Raw genomic sequence first — 21,415 nt, 5'->3', positions numbered from 1 at the left:
TTGATATCTAAAAAAATATAGCTCAGAATCATACAAGACTTGTTGCTCAAGAAACTAGAAACAAACATATTTAAACAGATACCTAGTTTGACATAAAAATCTTCAGTCTTGAATCTTTTATGACCTCTTTTTTTCTTTATTTTGTAGCTTGACCTTTGTCGACTCCAATGCGAATATCTCCTTAAGTACATATCAGAATGACATGAAATTTTCTCCTTATGAAACTAGAATTCGATGTCTTTCATCCAAATATAACTTTTTTCACAAAATATACTTTTTTTAATGGAAAGAATCATATATATCTAATATATTTTTGACTTTTTAATCTGGCCGAACTAAGTACTCTTTCTTCTTTGGCCAGCATGACCATTGACTCTTCCAAAAATGATATCTCCATCTAGAAAACTCAGATTGAGAATTGGTTGGATAGGTAAGAAAATATACATAATTATTTCTTTTGATGTATAAATCTCTATATAAAGTTGTTAAGTTGTAGAGCCTAATTAACGCCCTACGCTGAGTTGGTCGCTAATCGAGTTGCAACCCGAGAGGTTAGAGAGAAACACTTGTAAGTGTGTGATTTCTCTTGTAAACTATTTCATCTTAAGGGTTTATTACTGTAATAGCGGAAGACAGGACGTAGTCTCACATTGAGGCGAACCTGTATAAATCTTGGTTTCTTTATTTTATGCTTGTTTTTCCCTTCTTTCACATTTATTATTATTGCTCTCTTTAGTTTGGAATTAGGGCGTTTAATTCCTAACAAAAGTCTCGTTCTTGATGGTATAAAATTACTTGAAAGTTGTTTTTTGTTGCTGCTCGAACCTATCTTCCAGTCTGACTTTTTCTACTTCAAATATCAATTTCTTTTTGTAGAAAATTCCGATTGCCAAGATTATTTTTGTGTTTAAAATTAGACTTGAAGATATTTCTATCAACATATAATTTGGAACATAAAAAGTTCAATATTCAAGTGAGAACACCACTAAAACAATGAATACTAAGACAAAAAATGAAAGAAAAAATTCAGAATATGAACCTAAACGACTAGAGATGATAGATCAGAAAAGGATCATATTATCTCTATGGGTCAATTGAGTAAACTCACAGAACCCGCTTTGATACCACGTTGAATTTTTAAAAAAGAATATTTTTTCAATAACTTGATGTAATTTGAGTACAAAGAGACTCTATTTATAATAGAGGAAACAAGTAGAATCTAATTACAATTAAACCATCTTTATCCCAGTTACACCCAAAGTTAAAGCCAAAAGATAAGTTCTCGAACAACTAAACATAATTAGAAGACTAGCATAATTAAAACACCTTAAATAAACTCTTCTATGAGACTTCCTCTTGTGACGCTCCTTGTAGACTCCACCATATTAATTATGATTCTGTGAAACTTCTTATTGTGAGAGTCATGTAAAACTCTTCCATATATGCTCTTCAAAAAAATCAAGCATTTTGTTCTTATGCATGTTTTTTTTTCCTTTCTATTTTCTCCTGCCTGTTTGAGATCTTTCTTTATGTACTTTTAGTGCTATTAAAAAATTCCTCGCCCTCCACATATTTATAGTCTTTCTAGATATTTTGTTCTTAATCCCTAATGTTTATTTTTTCTTTGTTGACATTAATTTTTAGATAGTATGACAGATTTAGATATTATTTCTTTTCTTAATCACTAATTTCTTAATCCCTATTGTTCTGACACAAAAAGAGTTATTATGATCGATTGATCGATCAATCACTATAAAGTGATCAATCAATCAACGGTCTAATTTTTGTAAACGGACAAAAAATGGCTAGTTTGGTTTGGGAAAGTTAAATATACCCTACCAAACCATACATAGAGAAGTTAATGAGCATTTATTGGTAAAACTTTTGAGAATTTATTCTCAAACTTGATAAACTTCTCAAAAGTGTTTTAGAGTGAAAGAGAGAGTCTTAGCCTTGAAAAATTCACTACTCTTTCCATTCATTTCCTTGTATTGCATACTAGACAAACTTCCTCACTCCACATTGTGCTGCAAAAAAAAGTGGAAGTTTGGATCTTTCAAGGAGAAGGAACTTTCCAAGTCAAGGGTGTAAGTTTTCTTTTATTTGATTTTACTTTGTATAAGGTTCATCTAGAACCTATTCAACTAGATAGAAAGGGTCGGCTAGAGCGAGAATCTCCCCAATCTCTTGGAGAGATTGTAATTGTACGAAGTGTGTATTGAACTACACGTTGTCTAAAGAGAGCCATAATCTCTGTATAAATTCCATCTATTAGAGCTTCGAAACAGTGAAATTTTTCAAGCAAGGGTTATTGGGCGGTGAATACTAATAGGGGAACATCGATAACAAAAATTCTCTGTCTCATACTATGTGAATGTTTATTTTTTATTGAAATTATGAATTTGCATGATTCTTTGTTTACACACCTTAGTTTTAAATTCGAAATACTCAATTCACGTCCCCTCTTGAGAATCTACTAGGGCCAAAAATTTCCTATAGCCCATTCTCTATGCCCTTCCCAACTCATTTCCACAACATACTTTGTTGATTTGCAACAACTTCCCCTCCTTGAGAGTCTCCTTCCATTTGTTCTCTCCCAACACTATTTTTCAATGTCAACATTCACCATTTTTCGATCGTGCCTATCTCTAAACCATCTCCCAATGTCAGCTTAGTTGCTGGCTTGCAGATCTAGGCATTCCGTCGTTAGATTTGCCTTCCGCCTTCTTAGTACCCTCCCTCGTCTTTGCAAGTATAATTATTTCATTTTATTTCCCAAGTTTAATTTAGTGATACTTACTTAATTGCATTGATAAACATAATTAATGTATAAATGTATTTGATAGCCTTTAATGTTTATTTTTGTCTTGTAATTTTCCATGCAAAAAGTTTATTCTTTTGGGGAGGGGACCAAGAGATGACGAGATGTCTTGTATGTTGTTTAATATGTAATTAGTTGATAAATATATACTTAATATGTCAACGAAACCAGCTCACTCTACCCATGAGAACTCACCAAAAAAATAGCATTAATTGCGAAGAGACTAACAATCAAACAGTTTCAAAAATCTATAATAAACGTGTACGAGAAATGAATTATTGATGGTTGAGATCAATCAAACAGGCAGCTTTCGGGTGGGGGGGTGGGGGAGCTACCAACCAAACTAGATCGGTCCCAGTGCTTCAAACCAATCTTAGATGAGGTCACAATCCAATATCTTCAATGTTAAACAGCAATAAAAGCTTAGAATTCGGAAAGGAAACCAGTCTCCTAGTTAGAAATTTCTAAGCCACTGCTAGTCCCTAAGAAGATGGCACAATGAAAGATAATATGAAGAATTGAAACTGCAGCAGAAGATATAGCAAAAAAGTGACAAAGATTCATATAAGTAGATAAAATTAATGAAATATTCAGAATTCAGATCATATTGCTCACAGGCTTTCAGAGTACTTTGAGAGCATGTACATCTTCGAATTTCATAGCCCACAAAAATCTCCCATTAACGTTTTCTGTTTCCTTCATTTATTTTCTGCCCCTCCACTTTTCCATACCAAAAAAGAATTTCTTCTGGATGTGTAATAAAAATCTGGGAAACTCTGAAGTCTTCTTTTGTTGGAGCTTCTTCTCTATTTACATCTGACATTAAAAGCCAACATGCTTTTACGGATCTTCTAACCATTTTCTCAGAAAATAGTAACAAGCAACTAACACTGGAAAAAACCCAGGTTAAAAAAACAAAAGGGACGGTTCTTCACTCTTCTATCCAAGCTACCAATGTGAAATCCCGTTACCGTTTTCTAATGCCCAAGATGTACTGCGCCTCCGTGAACTTCTGCGGAAAACAGAACTTGACGACCTGGTCCTTCGTGTTACCCTTTCTGAACTTGTAGGAGACGATGAGGAAGAAGGCCGAAGCCGGCTAAAGAAGGAGAAGAAATTCCTAAATGCCCGGCCAATCCCACCACTCTCTCTGGACCGACTTCCTCTGGAAGTCCATGAGATCCTCCTCGGGGCGCCGCCAGTGTTAAAACCCCCATCCATTTCTGTGTAAACAACCGGAAGCTCCCTCTCACCAGCCCGTCTACCCCCTGAAAAACGTCCAACAGCAAAACCTCCACCTGGCAATCTCCATATCGTGAGCCCCACGGTATCTTCTTCAGCCACACCAGGAGATTGCTCGCTGGGCGAGTTATCTGGTTCTGCCGAACCCCTACCACGCACGTCAGTCGGCAACTCATGACGGCAAACCGGACAGGAATTTCGCATGGAGAGCCACGGTAGAATACATTCCGAATGGTAAATATGCTTACAAGGCATCTCTCGTGCCTCCGAACCGAGCTCAAAAGGGTCTTTGCAGACAGCGCAGTGGGACTCTGTAACTATGTGGCTAGCCACTATCTCAACGGTGGGCATAGATTCCACAGCCGCTTTTGAAGCTGGAGGGTGTTCGCATCGTCCCACGCCGTTAACCTCAATCTGCGCCAACTGATCCAATAAGCGATCAAACCCAGACCCCATAAGAAAATCAGACATACTCGCCGGTAAAGGACGAAGACCAGATCCGGCACCATCGTCGTAATAAAGCTCAAAGCTGCTATTTCTTTCACCTGCTGCTGCCTCAGTTCCACCGCCTCCATCGGCCGGACCACGGAGAACGATGACGGGGTTGAAGGGGGAGCGGTCCCCACCGTTACGTCGGCTGCGGCGGAAGGGTGGGTTAGGAGCTTGGTCGGAGTTGGTACGATTTCCGAGCATGTACATGGCGGCGCCGGGGAATCTCCTGCGGCGGGAATCACCGGCAGCAGACCGGGGAGTCGTTTCAACCTCTTCAATAAACCCACCGTCGCAATCCGGGCAGACGATGGAGTCCCGAGTCCAAACCCTGACAAAGCGGTTGCATCGGTAGCACCAGTAGGAAGATGTAGTCGACGACATCTATCCAGACGAAGGAAAAAGAATACGAAAATCCCAAACTTGTAGGTGCTCGAGAAAAAATTTACTAAAAAAAATGATCCTTTCTTCAGACAATACGGAGATCTTTACAAAACCGAAAGCCGTGAACTTCAATAACGCCCTTGAAATTACCCAAGAATGAGATCTGTTAGGAAAAACTTCCTAAGATCCCCCCTTTCATAAAAAATAAAGAAAAGAAAAAGAAATCCTCAAGATCTGAGAAATCCTTAAAGACTTTCCCTTCTCTATTCAAATCCGGGAATTTCTTTTTTCTGGAGGCGCTTACTGATAAACAAGAAGAACAACCGACCCTCTCTCTTCGCTCAAAGAGTGTAGGAAGATCTGCAAATAAATCAGGCGGAACAATCCGAAAACATCTTTTGCTGAAATCTCCACGAATCGCCAACAAAGTTGGATCTACAACCTCGCGAAAGGAAGGAAACGAATCAGATGAAGTGGTCGGCCAGGGGTTAGCGAAAGACGTCGCCGTAGATGCCCCGCGAAGGGACTCTGGTCTGGAGTTTGGAAAAAGGAGACAGATGAGAGAGAGAGTTTTAAGGTCGCCAGGAAACGCTGCGATGGTGGAACCGCGTGTCGAAGATAGCGTGTTTACGACGCATTTTCTTCTTCTTCGTCTTTTTCCCCCCCCCCCTATTTTTCACTACAGCGAAGAGAGGTAGAAAAGAAGCAAAAGGCAAACGACGTGAAACGTGTCACCGCATTAGTGGGCTAAAAACTAACGACGTTAACTGTGAGTCAGACTTGGACGACGCGTGGTTGCCGTCTAAAGAAGTTACGGAGAAGCCGAAAACGCGCCGAGCTGACAGAAGCTGGCTGACCATGTTGACGGCCACGGTAGATGAACAAACGGCGTCACCGTCGATAATGTGGTCGCTCTGAAACCGTTAGATATTAGGCCCCAGATGATTATTTTCTCATCAACCGTCGATTTCACACTACTCGCACTCATTAGTCATTAGTTAGTCTGAGGAGAGTGGCGCAGTTGCTGAGCCAGGACCTCGGGGTTGACGGATCAGATGAACCCGCCTTTAAATACGATTTTTAAGAGATATTCACGCGATTTTGAAAACTACTCTCTAATTGGAATGTCAACGACGAGATACTAATCGAGATATAAATAGATCCAACGGTTAAGATGCCAAGTCCACGTCCAATCGCTTTCAGTATGCAACGGTTCCGATTCTTTCAATGACTCCAGTAAGGAGAGAAAAAAGAAAAACTTTAATGGAGACTTTTCATGTGGCCTTTAATCCGGAAGAAGACAGAAGAGTATGAGGAAATAATGGTAAATGGTATCCAGTATAAGCCCGGCAGGCCGGCCCCTTCATCGGCGAGCGGCGGCGAAAGAAGAAAGAAGCTAAATAATCTATCCTCGCTGTTCTGCCGTGCTTTATGGATTAAAGAAAAAACACAAAAAACAAAAACACGGGAGTGGCGGTCCGGTGGAGCTCTGGTAATAATAATAATTTAGACAGGAAGATAAATTATTAAAAACTGTTGAGGCGCCTCCTGCGGGAAAGGCTGCCTGTACTCCATTCGGGAGGGGAGGAGGCCCCTGGGGGGAAAAGGCGAGTTAGTGTGGGTGGACATAGCAGCACTTAATTCTCGCAAGAACCTTTTTTCTGTAATTTGTTTTATTCGCAAAAGCTAGCTTTTTGAGTCGTGCAAAAAACCAGCAAAAGCAGAGACGCACCAGCGTGGGAGCGTCACTCCTTGGGTCCTTCCAGGCCCCTCTGCCCCAAATTCATTATGAATTAACGAGAATGAAAACAAGAAACGAAGACGGCCGCCATGAAAGAGGAGGTCAAGAGGGGCCCTACTTGCCCTACAGCATCTAATGCAATTTGACTTTTATCTTTGTACGTAAGCCAGGATCCAATGCAATATTACAGTAGGAGGACCCACGCGATTGCTTCATTTGTTGTCAGCAACCTCTGCTTGCCCAAATAAGCAACCGCGTGGGTTTTATTTTTTTTTTGGTAGGAGAAGATACGGTTAACGGAATTATGGAAATCTGCTCATGCGGAAGGTTTTGAATTTTCTGGAAGCGGTGTTTCGATAGGGGAAATTGGAAAAAGGAGTCTCCTGCTTGTGGTTAAGAGTGGGAAGGAGGGAGGGGTTGTGTGAAGTCGAAATTGGGAATCGAGTGGCGGCGTAGATGAGGCGTCCGCCTTGGCATTACTTGGAGAAGGGTCAAGGGAAAGAGACGCGTCACCGGCGACTCCGAGTGTTTGCTGTTTCACATTTCGCATATTTTCCCCGAGTCCCCTGTTTGACTGCACGCACGTATGCTCCACGATACGCACAGGCGTCAATGTCTCGGAATTTCGAAACTTCTCCGCAAGACGGTAGAAACCCCCTCCGGCGAATGTCTTCGCCGATCGCCTCCTGTTGACGCAGCCTTTGACTCACCGCTCTACGCCGGAGGATGATAGAATGAAAGGGAAGAAAGTGGAAACAGATTCAATTTCCAGCTCCATTATAAGTTAGAAAGGAATTCATAAAATTTGAAGTTCAAAAAGTCCACCAGGAATCGGTCCGATGCCCACTTTAATCGGCCCGGAAGACACGTCTTCTAAATTATTCCGGCATAGTCAACACGGTGACCATGTATTATCCAATTCTAGAAGGATAAGCTGGGTGGGTGGTCTAAATGAGTTTTACCGTCTCGAACAATTTTTAGCGACTAAAGATGGAGGTTGCATGGAAGGCATCCGGATGCAACGACGTCTCTTTCATGGAGATGGGAGCGAGCTGTAAAGGTGCGACCATCAATTGACAGTGAAAGAAGACGTGTCTTTTTACGCTCGACAACGATTACATCTTCTCTCCTTCCTTACTTTTCTCTTTTACTTTTTGTCTGGAACGTCTGTAGAGGGGAAGGTGAAAGTAAATAAAGAAGCTCAAACTTTGAGCCTTCTTTTAATCTTTTGTGACTTTGATTCCCTTCTTGGCCTGCGCAAGAAGTTGCCCAGAAAACTCCTGGCTTTTTTTTTTCTTTCTCACAGTATTCCTTTCTTTCTTTTCCCACCTTCAAAGCATCGCCTTAGGGAAAGACTCCAGGGTAGGACCATCCTCCCTTTTTGCAGGGAATTTTATGTAATGGGCATTTTCCTCCCTTGCTTTTTAGCTTTCTTTCGTTTTCTGCTTGTAATTTGCAAAGGTGATATAGTGAGGGTGCAGTTGCTTTGGTTTGGAGATTGCTGGAGGATAAATGAGCTTTAGGAAGAGAATAAAGCCATTCAATACCTGCTGGGATTGTCTTCGCGTTACTCGTCCTCCCTTAAATACTGTCACTCTGGAGATCAGGCAAGGAGCTATCCGAATATCAGACGCTGTTGTTCCGAATCTGCCTTTCTAAATGAGAACAGGCAGCGTTGGGACATCTGAGGTGGACCATGTGGGAACGGGATTCTGCTTGACAGGTCTGTCTACTTGGAATTTTATAGCTCATATCAGTCATCACCCACTAAACCTTACGGTTGGCCTTGTATTTTAATAACCCTTTCTCCACTTTCTTTATGGCTGCGTTCGTGATTTCGGTCAAGAGTAGAGTTTAGGCTCATGGACAGCTCCACGCAGCCTTTAACGCCCGTCTGCTCGATTTTATTTTCCTGGTCGTTTCAAAATTCAAACACAGCATAGTAAATGGGGTATATATACTGTTATTTACTGTTTAGTGGTTTATATTTCTTCCTTGTGAAACAAACTTCGTCTTGTTTATTGTATAGCTAATTAAAAGTCAGAGGCTTCTGGATCTTCTCTAGAAGGGAGGAAATCTTCAACTGACGTTTTAAAAACATAATCCGCAGGATGTAGAATAATCTAAGATTGATGGCCTTGAGCAGACTATTATATGCAGAATCGATGTTGCGAACCCGAAACAGTGATAACATAGGGGCTGGCAATTGTCTTGGGAGGCCTACCCACTTCCTGCCTCGGTCCCATATGAAGCAAATAAGCTAACCCCAAATAGACCCGCAGTCTGCATCTCTCTCTCAGCATTGCTGTCAACGGTGTGAAGGATAACATGCAAGCCCGAAAACCACGTTCCTATTACCTGAATCAGAGGTCGAAGATTAGTTTGTCGATAGGCAAAAAAACTAATTAGTTGTTGTAAATATTCTCTTGTAAAACCAGTATAAATAAAATATAAATCCTCACCATCAATTCGTGGTGATTACAACGATTTAATTGAATCTTTCATGGCATCAGAGCGCCTTGTCGATCCCTCCATCGATTGAATTTCTCGCTTCTTCGATGTGGATCTGCGCCTCCGGCTGCTGCTTGTTGGGCCTGCTAGCCTCCACCTCGCAAAGGCTGCTCAACTCGGCTCCAAGAAATCGAAACATCTTCTGCAAGAAAGGCGACACAAAGGAAGAAGAAATAAGGGGTTGTTGAAACTGGTCGGAGACCAATTGATTCGTATCCTGAATCGTTAGACACTTGTCGCAACACCTGTTGAAACCTGTCGGAGATGAGAGACGAGCTGAATCGTCGAACACTCATCATGACTCCCCTTGAAACCGGTCGGAGACAAGCTGAATTATCTCCTGAATCGTCGGACACTCGTTGTGACGCCCAACTCCTCTCGGCGATGCCAAGCAAGGGAAATCAGGTTCGCATCGGTCTGTGGTTCAAACCTGCACCCAACTCTTATGGTCTCGGATCTGATACATGGATTCGTATGGAAGAAGAAGAGGAAGACGAAAAATCAAGTCAAAGGAAAGCTTGAAAACCCTAGGTTCGTTAAGGAGAACGCACACCCCTGAACTCGTTGAAGAGAACTCAAAACCCTTGTTTAAACTAAATCAATGCTTCCCTTTCTCATTACCCTTACCCCTTAAATAGGGTTCACCTTTACAAGGATTAAGATAAAATATTACAAAAATACCCCTATAAATAAAATATTCCAAAAATACCCCTATGGCCTATTAATGCTTTAACTGGAATAAAATAAAGTAAATTAATATAAAAAATTAAAATAATAATATTATTGTGTGCATAACATTACACCCCCCTTGGAAGAAAGAGTTTGTCCTCAAGCTCGAAGGTAGGATCTGCTTGCCCGTGCCGACGTCTCCATCCGTTCTCAAGTATCAACCGCGGTATCTGTGGTAGCCCTCTGGTCTACAAACTGGAGCATCCATCCAAAGAAGCAAATTTTTTTCCACTGCTAGCATCACTTCGAATAAGCAATCGAACAACAAGTTGAACTATCACCTGCGCCACTGGTAACTTCTGCTTCGACATGAACAGTCATTGTGGGATCTACCCCAACGGTTGCCTCTTTGGCAAAATGCAGCATGTCCCCGATAATCTTAGTCTTTGGACCCAATCCCTGTTCAACAAATTGCCCAGCATACTCGACAAAAGTATCATGGCTGTAAGCACTAAACATGATATCAAGATATCATCGTGGTCTACTACTTTGTCAAGAACCACCAATTCAAGGTTGCACCTTTGGTGAAATTTCTCGTCCCTATCAAGAACATATGCACACCCTCACTCATCCCTGAATCCAGCTGGACACTAGCATTTAATGCCCTCAGTCTCCTCACAAGCTGAGGAGGAATGTCCATCTTGAGTAGCATGCCAACAACCTCCATTGTTTAGCTTGCATCGTCCATGCCCACTTGCTTCACAATGGCTATACCCATCCCCCTTGAACTGCACTCCTTCTACCAAGGGACACTCACAGACTCTACCACGGAATGTGGGCTTGCAAGTTGGTATATTCACAATTTTATCTCGTCAACAGCCCCCATTGTTGCTCAAGCATTCATTTGTCTCAATAACATCAGTCAAACAAACATCAGGTTCAGTAGTTTCCTCAAAACCAGCACAAATAGCCTTCAGTACAGCACCTTTCTCTAACCTCCCTTGATAATGTCAATTATTAACAACAAACACTGCTGAATCTAGTTGTCGCCTAGGGAGGAGAAAAAATATGTGCTCTATATCATTCAAGTCACCTAAAGAGCTCACCTCCTCTTGCACATTGTGGCAAACACTCTCCTGCAACCAATAACTGAACTCATCTCTGAGAACAAGAGGGTAGGCCTTAGGATCCAAGTCCCTTGGACCATCCTTGACATCATCAATCATATCCCCTCCATCATCCACATCGGTATCCACATGTTGTGGTTTAGATTGACTGCTTATTTCCCTTGTTAAAAATAGAACCTTGATCAACTCCCACACCATGACCTGGTGCAACAAATACATAGAAAAAGAAGCAGAAGACCCAGAGACCTCAAGTTGTGTCTCAATAATCCTAATATACTGTCTGCAAATTTCTGGTAGTGTTAAACGACTATATATGAGCTTTCAAAGCTTTAATCTGAAGCCATCCACCACAACATCAGTAGTTTCATGGACTGTTGTTTTGTGGAGCTCTAGTGGAGAAACAAAACAAGAATTAACAAGTGCCTCTTTTTCTTCATCATTTTCATCTATGACTGCTTTATTTCTTGCAACTTTCCCTGCATGATTTATGGAAGACAATTCATTTTTGTAACCAGTACTGCCTACAGGTGTGCCGGTATGAACAAGGATGCCATTAGGCCCCCACCCAACCCGGAAGGACATTCCCATGAATAGTACAACATCAACTATATTGCTAGAATGGCTATTGGTTATAGGAGTTTCTGGTTCTAGTTCAGTTTGAAGCCTTCTACTTTGGTTGCTCTAAGTGGCAAACTTCTATTTTGTCGGATCATAAGAATTTTCCTAGATGGATCCAACTCTGGAGGAATTTTATACTCTAGCAAGGGTTGTGGTGACTTCCTTAAAGCTGATGGGGTAGACTTTTGACCAGCCTTAAGTGAAGAATATTGCCATGGAAAATATTTGTTACTTGTTGTACTACTTGTCCTCCAGTAATCCCTACAAGAGGATTCAACCTCTTCCTCCTCCTCTACTAGAAACATTAACATTCTTGTTGCCTGCATCTTGACAAGATCCAGCTCCAGATGAGCCAGGAGAGAGTGAGATAAAACAATTCCACTAGGACCCACTTGAGGTTCCTCATCAACGTCCAATTCTTCAACCCCAGTGGCTCCCTGTGGCTCCTGAACCAGAGTATCATCCATGACAATATCATTCTCCTCTTCAGTCAGTCCAAATCTACTGAAATGGCTAACATAAAATCTCTATTCACCCTTTGTAGGATCAAAAGAAATAAATTTAGCACCTTGTCTTTGGTTCGTGTTTCTCAATAATCTAAGAAGCTTATCTTGTTTGACTTTGTCTGAAACTGGTAACTTCTTTTGGAGGATAAGTGTAACTTCAGCCACCTTGTTAAGACCTTGCCCAAGTGGAGGTTTGTTGATTTCATCAGTATAAACCGCAACCTCATGTCTATTAAATCTCACAATCTTGTCCCACTCATACTCTACCCGGTCAAGGCTCACATTAACCATTTCCCCACTGGCAATAGCCTTCTTTGATTTCTCACCAAAGTTTCTATCAATAAGGGCAGAAGGGATGGTTATATTCTGAATATATTTGGCAGATGCTTCATTCGCTTGAGGCGAATCCATGGTTATTAGTGGTTATTTGGTGTCATCCGCAACAAGGACAGTTGAGGCTCCAACATTCTGAGCATTCCACACCTTTATACCACTCAACACATTTCTCAAGTTCACTTCAGGAGGCCTCTTAAATTGTTGAGTAGAGATCTGAGAATTCAAGCTTGACTCACTTCCGCCATAAAAAGAGCCAAATTCAAAGGCAATTGATAAGTGGACTCGTGCTTGAAAGGCATTGGTCTTGAGGCACAAGAACCCTTTCCTCCAGAGGCAGTCCACACACAAGGTTGAATACCCAACAAAAGTTCATCACCCTACCCTGGGTGAAGAATTTTGACAAACAATTGTCGAGCAACATACAAATCATCTACAAAATTACACACAAGGTTGCAAAATTGATACGAAACATGCACATTGTTGCTGTTCTCGTCAATAGAAAGATAAAACAGCATCAATTGGATTTTTTTGTCCCTTCTCGGAATCCAAAAAATATTTTTATCTTGTATTGCAGACCCTTCATCACACAGCTGCACGAATTTTCCTATCTTCGCGAAAATTGAATACAAAATTGAGGTTGTCGATACTTACCCCACCCAATTTGAAAATTGGGTTCCCTCTGGTAGATTGTGAGGGAGAGGTGGTGGCCAGAAGTCAAATCCCACCGGACTTGTTTCCAACGCCGCCGACGGAGCGTTGTCAGTTTCCGGTGGCAAAGAGGAGGAGGATGTCGTAGCTTCTCCAATGGGGGATTTTTCATCTCATGGTCTAAGAGGCGTTTTGGCTCCCCTTTCTCCCATCGCCCTTTCTTCTTTTCTCTCCTCATCATGCCGGCTACCGGATTGACGGATCCCGGTGGAAAGACGTTGCGGTTGGTCGCCTGCTGGGCTTTTTCCGACGGCGAACAACACCCCTTTGGGGCTTATCCGCTTGTCGATTTTCCAAGAGGGAGATGTCTCGGAGTGGTGTGAGTCGCCTGTGGAAGACGTATTCTTCCCGTGAGAAAGGTTTGATGTCGAACCCCATTCCAGATTTTCTGACGAACAAATTTCTGAGTCCCCAATTTTGGATGTCACCGTCGCTGGAGAGATAGAGGGCTCTCTGATTTCTTGCGTCTTCTGCGCGTCTAAGACAACGTCTCCAGTGGCAGTGATTTTATCTATCGCAACAATGAGTTGAGGATTCCCATCCGAGAGAGCGTCTGGTCCCTCTCGTTCTGTGAAATTTTTGTGCTCGGATAATCTATGTCGTATGACTTTCTTTTCTGCGGCAGCAGCGAGTTGCTCCCTTACAAAAATTTTTGGTCTTTACATTTTCTAAAGTAATTCTTCCACTACATCGAGTATGACCCTACATTTTTCTTGGAATAAAGAATCGTTCATTGTGTTCCCGCTCTAATACCAGTTATTATGGTCCCGGATCTGACACATTGATTCGTAGGGAGGAAGAAAAGGAAGACAAAAATTAAGCCAAATGGAAGCTTGAAAACCCTAGGTTCATTAAGGAGCACACACACCATTGAGCTCGTTGAGGAGAACTCAAAACCCTTGTTTAACCTAAATCATTGCTTCCCTTTCTCATTACTCTTACCCCTTAAATAGGGTTTACCCTTACAAGGTTTAAGATAAAATATTACAAAAATACCCCTATAAATGAAATATTTCAGAAATGCCCCTATGGCCTATTAATTCTTTAACTAAAATAAAATAAAATAAAATAATAATGTTATTGCGTGCATAACACCAACTCAGTTTAACATGCTTTGATTCACAAAGATTTAAAAAAAAAACGGTTTTACCTCTCTTCAAAGTTTCAGCTCAACTCTCCTGTCTCTTTGTTCTATCCACGACATTAATCTTGAAGGTCAGAAACGCAAAGTAGTTGGTCTCTCGGGTTAAACCTCAATAGCCGTTGAATCTCTTTCTCATTTTCTCCCTTTTCACACCCTAATCCACATGATTACCATTAAACTCTCCTCCGCAACCTACCTCATCTGGAAAAGCCAACTTCCTCCCCTTCATGAGAGTCAAAATCTCCTCGGCTACGTGGACCGAACCCTCGCGCAACCACCTCAATTTGGCATGGAAAGCAATGGATCAATGCCTTATGAACCTCCTCCTTTCCTCCCTCACCAAGGAGGCAATGGTCGAAGTCATTGTCCTCTCTATTGCACGTGAGGTCTGGCTCACATTAAAAAATGCTTTTAGCCACCAGTCGAAGGCTCAAGAAATCTATCTCAAAGACAACCTCCTACAACTAAAGCACGACAATCAATTTGTTGCCACCTACACCCACGTTTGAGAGGGTCTATGCGACCAGCTTCACACGATCGACAGACCTGTTGACACAACTGACAAAGTCCACTGGTTTCTCTGTGGACTCGGAGCCGATCTCCACCTTCTCCATCACACAAATGGCCCTCATGCCTCTCCCCTGTTTCTCATACCTCGTCTCCAAAGCTAAGAGCTTTGAGCTATTCCAAAATTCATTTGAGGGCCATGTTCCTCCCACTGCTATTTTCACTGAAGCATCGTGGTTTTGATCGGTCAACCCACCGCAGCTCTGGTCGATCCCATGGCCGAACCGTAGGTTCTGGGCCCCATTATGCCAATTTATGTTGATCGCTACAACTAGCGTTATGCCCATAGTGAATCCGATGAGTCTCTTGTTCATCTTGTTGTGGCTTTCATTGAATCGTGTTCTCTTAATGGGCTTGTGTTCTCTGATTGGTTCTTGAACACTGGAGGTTCATACCTCTAATATTTGCCATCCAATTTATGTTGATCACTACAATCAGCGTTATGCCCATAGTGAATCCCATGAGTCTCATGCTCATCTTGTTGTGGCTTTCATTGGATCATGTTCTCTTAATGGGTTTGTGTTCTCTGACTGGTTCTTGAACACTGGAGCTTCATACCTCTAATATTCGCCATCAATTTTCTTGTCCATATATTCCTACCCAAAATGGTTATGCTAAACACAAACATCGTCGTGTGACTGAGATTGATTTAGCACTTATTTTTCACTCCCATCTCTCTTCTCATTTCTGGGTTACTGCCATTAGCACTGTAACTTACATCATCAACCATTTTCCCACATTAATTCTTGGTGGTCAATCATCGTATGAAGTTTTATATGGTTCCTTTCCGAACTATGAAAATTTTCATCCATTTGGTTTGTCGTGTTTAACCCTGCTTACATGACTATATGTCTAATAAAAATTTTCCATGTAGTATTCCCTACATGTTTTGGGTTACAATCCCTCTTATAAAGGGTTTCGTTGCAGATCCCATCACCTCTAGGATCTACGTCATGCGCCATGCTCAATTTGATTAACATAATTTCCCTTTCATCAAAACCTCTGTCCGCTCTCCTTGTCTCTGCGCCTAAAGGTTTCAAAACTACTGCTAAGGATCCTATTTGGCTTGTTGTCACAAATAAACAAGTTCAAGGTCTGCAAAATAATTGCACCTAGATTTTAGTCCCTCAACCTACCAACACCAACATTGTGGGATCCAAATGGATGTTTCAGACCAAATATCTACCTAATGGATCCATTGAGCATCTCAAAGCACACCTTGTTGCCAAGAGCTACACCCAGGTACCTAGTCTTGACTACACTGACAATTTAGTCCTGTTTTAAAGGCTACCTCTTGACCAACAAATGTCCTCTTCGACAACTTGACATCAAGAATGCGTTCATCAACAATACTATCATTGAAAATGTTTATATTGACCCTTGTTTCCCTCATCATGTTTGTTAGTTACATAAGGTTCTTTATGGTCTCAAGCAAGCCCTTTGTGCCTGGTTCCAACGTTTCAGTTTTTTTATCACTCAACTTGGTTTCTCTTGCAACTATGCTGACACTTCTCTGTTTGTCTTTTATAAGCACTCTGACATTATCTATCTACTAATTTATGTTGATGACATCATTGTTATTGGCAACAATTCAACTCTTATAAACAGTTTTACTTGTAAGCTCAATTCTTAGTTTGCCACTAAGGATTTGGGTCTTTTTAGTTACTTTTTTGGCCTTGAGGCATCGCCAACTCCCGAAAGACTATTTGTTAGTTTACTCAAATATGCACAGGATATTCTTACTCGAACTCAGTTACTAGATAACAAACTTGTTCATACGCCTAAGGTCATTTTCCAACATATGTCTGATGATGGTTCTCTATTTTCGGATCCCACTCTTTACAGGTCTCTTGTTGGCGGACTTCAATACTTGACCATCACGCACCCTGACATTGCCCGTGCGGACAACTCTGTTAGCCAATTTGTGCATGCTCCCACTGAAGATTATTTTCTTGTTGTTAAGTGTATTCTTTGTAATGTCAAATGTACCATGTACATTTGCCTTACCTTTTACCTATCTGTTATTCCTGGTGCTCTAGTTGCTTACTCTGATGCCAACTAGGCAGGTTGTCCTGACACTTGTTGTTCTACCTCTGATTACTCTATTTATCTTGGCGACAATTTGATTTCTTAGAGTTCTAAAAAGTAACCTATGGTATCACATTCTAGTTGTGAATATGAGTATCGTGCTCTTACGCACACTGCAACTGAACTTCTTTGGCTTATGCATTTCCTTTGGGATCTTCATGTTCCTATTCCACAACAACCTTTTCTCTTATGTAACAACAAAAGTTCAATCTTCCTGAGCTCCGATCCAATTTCTCATAAGCTCACCAAACATGTTTAATTAGATTATCAATTCAACTTATTATTGCTGACAAACTTCACACGCATTATGTGCCTTCTCACATGCAGGTTACCGATATTTTTACCAAAATAGGGAGATAGTTGTTGTAAATATTCTGTTGTAAAATCAATATAAATTAAATATAAATCCTCACTATCAATTTGTGGTGATTACAAACATTTAATTGAATATTTTCAAACGGAATTGATGTATTTGGTTTTCCAACCACTACTTATTGAAAATGTTTACTTTATGAACAAAGTAGAAGAGAAGAAGCCTGGATGCTGTCATCTCTAATGGGACGATATGATGGCCAAAGCGACCTCCGAAGCTTCTCTTTGAGATTGAATCAAGGATACAAACAAAACAAAACAAATCAAATCAAATTGAACGAAAAGAAAGCAATCGAGTTATTGTTCCATTCAGCATTCGAAAGTCCAAATATCCCAAAAATAAAATAAAATTGTAATAAATAATCTGTAAAAAATGTAAAAACAAGCAAACAATCTAAAAACGGGGGCTATGACACGAGTAGTGGCGATTGATCGATCAGTGAATGAAAGCACCGACGAACCTGCTGGTAATGGCCAAGTATGACGTAGCAGACACGGTTCCGTCGTTTCCTGCGAGCACTCTGTACTTGTCCTTCCTCGTGAAATTCGTACACTCGAACCCCAGCGTGGCTGCCAGCAGCCTCTGTACATAGTTGGCTACGTCGTATGGAGTCTTCCCTGCCGAACATGTTGCCTCCGCCGGCAACTGGTTCAGAAACGTTATCTCGTACACTGGTCTCGGGTTCATGAAGAAGAAAATGGGATCCATCGCCTTCCAGCCACGAGCTGTCGTCGCGTGGAAGAAACCAACTCGGTAGTTCATGGCTACCGGCACAATACGGTCCGTCAACTCGGCGAATAGGGCACTGAATCTTAGCAAGAAAGGCTCACGGCATGTCGTGCCCTCCGGACACAAAACAAGGTCGCCTTTGGCTAAGTGCCGCTTTATCCGCTGTCCGTCCTCTTTCCGGTCGCGAGTCAGGCGGACGGTTGGAATGGGGGATAGAATCTCGGACAGTCTGGAGATGGAGTAGGTGACGGCAGGGACCTTGCGGCCGAGGACGGCGGCTAGCACGACGGGGTCCATTAAAGTCCTGTGGGTGCAGACAAAGAGAACGCCGCCGTTTGAACCCTTTGGAGGTGGCGGCGGTCGGCCTTTCACTTTGACCTCGCCGCCAAACAGATGCATCATGTAAGGAACGAACCACATGGGGAGACACAGGCCTACACTGATACGAAGTGCGGCCACCAGGATGCCTATGGGGAGCCATAAAAGTATCAGCAGTGAGGTGGACGGAGTCGGCCGGCGAACTAATCTGCCGTCGTGGAAGATGACCGGAATCGGGCGGTCAAGGTGGCTATCGCGGTTCTTGTCGGCAGGAAACGGCGGATGGAGAACTTCCTGCATGCGTTTGAACCGAATTTTTCAGAGTTAATACTTTCATACGAAGTTTCGAATGGGAGACCGATTCTTCCATATGGAATCTCATCAGCAAAACGATGAACTTAAAATTGGTGAATTAAAGATAAATATGAACTATGTAAAACCAGTTATATTAAGTATGCAACTGTTGGTGAGTGCCATGGGTCAAGGGCCGACGCTATCTTTCTGAATAGGATAAGGTGACCGCATCCACCTTATCCAATGAGGTTAATTAACGAACTATAACTATCCCATCCCTTGCATCAAAGCCTGGGAAGAACCGTATTCTTCTCCAGGGCTTTCATGAAAATGCATGGCAAGAAGCAATCTCCGTCGGGTTTTCAAGAAAAGAGGCAACAAAAACAACTACCTATGTCGCTTTGGCATTTTTTTTTACGCAAATTGGATCTCTGGTAATGCTGTTTATAAGTACTGAAACCGATTTTTAGCAAGAATAAGTAAGATTATCTTGCATACCTTGCAAGAAGATAGGAAGGAGGAAGAATAGTAGTTCTTCCTTCCGAGGCCCTGACGCGGCTGATCGTTCTTAAGGACGGCCCTGACTCTATCAGATGTAGAAAGCTTTCCATTCTTAACGAACCCAGTTGCATAACCAAAGCGATTGACATAGAGATCATCGCCGATCACCACATCGGCTTTCAAATGCTCCTTCACAAACATCTCCACCATCACCCGTGGACATTTACTCACCACCACCCTCCTCTCGTACGAGTTGAATATCCTCCAGGCTTCCAAGTCGACGTCGTCCATGAAAAACTTGGGCAGCACGGCGCGAGCCACTGATTCTATCTCCGACATCTTGGTTCCGGCCATGGCCACGAATATGGTCAGCCTCAACCCAACTTCCTCATATCCTGTAGCTTGCAGCAAACAGATGACCGGCCATAGTAGTAACAGAAGAGTGAATCTGATGAGTCCGCTGGTTTCGAAGGCCACCAGCATGAAGTAAGAAAAGGGGTTGGGGTCTTTCAAGAGGGTGCCCTCCAGTTCTGATACGACGGCGTCCGGTTGCATGTGAACGGAGTTACTGCGTTCCATGGCTTCTGTTTTGGACCCAGGGAGTGAGAAGGAGCGCAGGGCTGATCGTTTTCCAGGTTGGATTACCAATTTACCAGGCAGAGAGTAATTAATATAAAGTAGAGAAATGAAGATCACCGGTAGCCAACTTCTAAACGGGAATGAGGCAGATGAACTGTTCACAACCACCGCAATTTGGTATTTTTTTTTTTTTCAGGAAAAATTTGGGCTATGAAGTGAACCTCAGAACCAAGTAAAAGAAGAGATGTACGCCACGGCAAGAGGAGGGGAAAAAGCTCAGAGTTTGTTTACTTAACTTCAACAACTTCCCCTTATAATCTTCCTTCTCCTTCTTTTTCAACTAAAAATGTGGCCTGCCCGCGTCAGCAAATACACATATACTTCCTTCATCTTCCTCAACCCCATCACTGCAGATTCTCGACTGTATCTGCTTAATTATCCTCAAAGGGTATCTAATGCAGCTTTCTGAGTGGGAGCTGGTGATCTTTACTCTTACGGCTTGAATACAAAATAAGACCAAGGAATCGGATAAGAGCAAGAGCTCAATTTTAAGAAGTCCAGAGGTCATCTCTGTTCTTGAATTTGTCTTCCGTCCTGTGGCAGTCTTGCCATGTCTTGACGGTTAAAGCAGCTGAGTGCAGCGACTTCATCGTTAGTCAGGTTACATATTTTGGATGTTTTATTGTGAAAAAAATAGAAAAAAAAAAAAACTTTCTTTCCATTTTTTTTTTTTTTACTTTCTTTTCTTTTATGTGGGTTCCAAATTGGCCTTTAGTGTAAGCTGACACATTGGTTAATTTAAGATACTTTAATTTTCTAGGTGGTTGACTTCTAGGCCATGTTAATATCTTTTCCAAGAAATATTGAAAAGACATTTCTAGTAGAAATACATTTCCAGAGACCATCAGTGTCTTCATGTTTACTGGAAATTCTTATAGAAAAATCATAATATTTTCTAAGTAAGAATTTCATAAGAATTTTTTTTGAATAAGTATTTGACAATTGATGTCGTAATACTTTCAACACAAGGTAATTTTTTATAGAAATTTTGCATTTGATATTTTATTTTACTGAAAATTTATCAGATAAGTATGGTAATCTATGAGATTGATTATTAATTTTTATTTTATTTCCCTAGAAAATGCACTAACGAGTCCATTTTGTTTTCCTTAAAATTTTCTAAAAATTTCCATGTAATTTCCTGGTACGGGACTAATAGGATTTTATCTAAAGGTTTCTTGGAAATGTATGTCATATGAAAGGTATTTTTAGCTTTTTGTGGGATATAAATTTCCAACCAAGGACACTAACGAGGCCTAAGAGTCTTTTGCTTCGAGGCAATCGAAATTGACCACCGATGACAGTGACAGAGTCATCAACATCATAGTGAATGAAACGAATTATTTTTAGAGCTGTGTGAGAGTCTTAATTAGATCCAAATACATGTTTGTGCTCAAGTACTTCCAAGTTTAGCTCATATGATGTGGTAGAAAAGCAAAGACTTAGCAAACAAATTACGCAATTTAACTGAGATTATCGTTAATGTTTTGGCACCAGTTGCAAGTTTAACTGGGTACGTATATGAATCGACACACATAATGGGGGCCTAACACCTTGCCACCTTTTCCCTTCTCATTTCATCAACCTCAACCTTTTTCTTGAGGGTTGAA

The 21,415-nt window shown here is 41.6% G+C and overlaps 2 protein-coding genes and 1 pseudogene across 2 annotated transcripts; all 3 read right to left on the bottom strand.

The window, feature by feature from the left end:
* Positions 1-3,360: 3,360 nt before the first annotated feature.
* Positions 3,361-5,560, bottom strand: LOC137935095 (probable E3 ubiquitin-protein ligase RHC2A). The gene has a single exon (XM_068779758.1). It carries the CDS (start codon positions 4,934-4,936, stop codon positions 3,770-3,772), a length of 1,167 nt encoding a protein of 388 aa, XP_068635859.1. The 5' UTR covers positions 4,937-5,560; the 3' UTR covers positions 3,361-3,769.
* Positions 5,561-8,722: 3,162 nt separating this feature from the next.
* LOC137941944 (nuclear pore complex protein NUP96-like) lies at positions 8,723-13,751 on the bottom strand (annotated as a pseudogene).
* Positions 13,752-17,683: 3,932 nt separating this feature from the next.
* Positions 17,684-19,745, bottom strand: LOC137943045 (glycerol-3-phosphate acyltransferase 5-like). Its single transcript, XM_068788742.1, has 2 exons — positions 19,164-19,745; positions 17,684-18,665 (listed from the first exon to the last, which is right to left on the bottom strand). The coding sequence occupies exons 1-2, from the start codon at positions 19,743-19,745 to the stop codon at positions 17,760-17,762; spliced, it is 1,488 nt and encodes a 495-aa protein (XP_068644843.1). The 3' UTR covers positions 17,684-17,759.
* Between the last annotated feature and the right edge of the window lie 1,670 nt (positions 19,746-21,415).

The sequence above is a fragment of the Aristolochia californica genome, unplaced genomic scaffold, assembly GCF_029961685.1.
Source record: "Aristolochia californica isolate CCGP_79_NKW_82.1479 unplaced genomic scaffold, dmAriCali1.0.hap1 SCAF_10, whole genome shotgun sequence".
Classification (NCBI taxonomy): domain Eukaryota; kingdom Viridiplantae; phylum Streptophyta; class Magnoliopsida; order Piperales; family Aristolochiaceae; genus Aristolochia; species Aristolochia californica.
Note: the sequence above shows the minus strand (reverse complement) of the source record. Positions and strands in the feature narration are given on the sequence as shown.

Coding starts and splice junctions, on each gene's coding strand:
- LOC137935095 (XM_068779758.1), bottom strand. CDS start 4,936: ATGTCGTCGACTACATCTTCCTACTGGTGCTACCGATGCAACCGCTTT.
- LOC137943045 (XM_068788742.1), bottom strand. CDS start 19,745: ATGGAACGCAGTAACTCCGTTCACATGCAACCGGACGCCGTCGTATCA. Junction 18,666..19,163: donor CCTTCCTATCTTCTTGCAAG/GTATGCAAGATA, acceptor AAACGCATGCAG/GAAGTTCTCCATCCGCCGTT.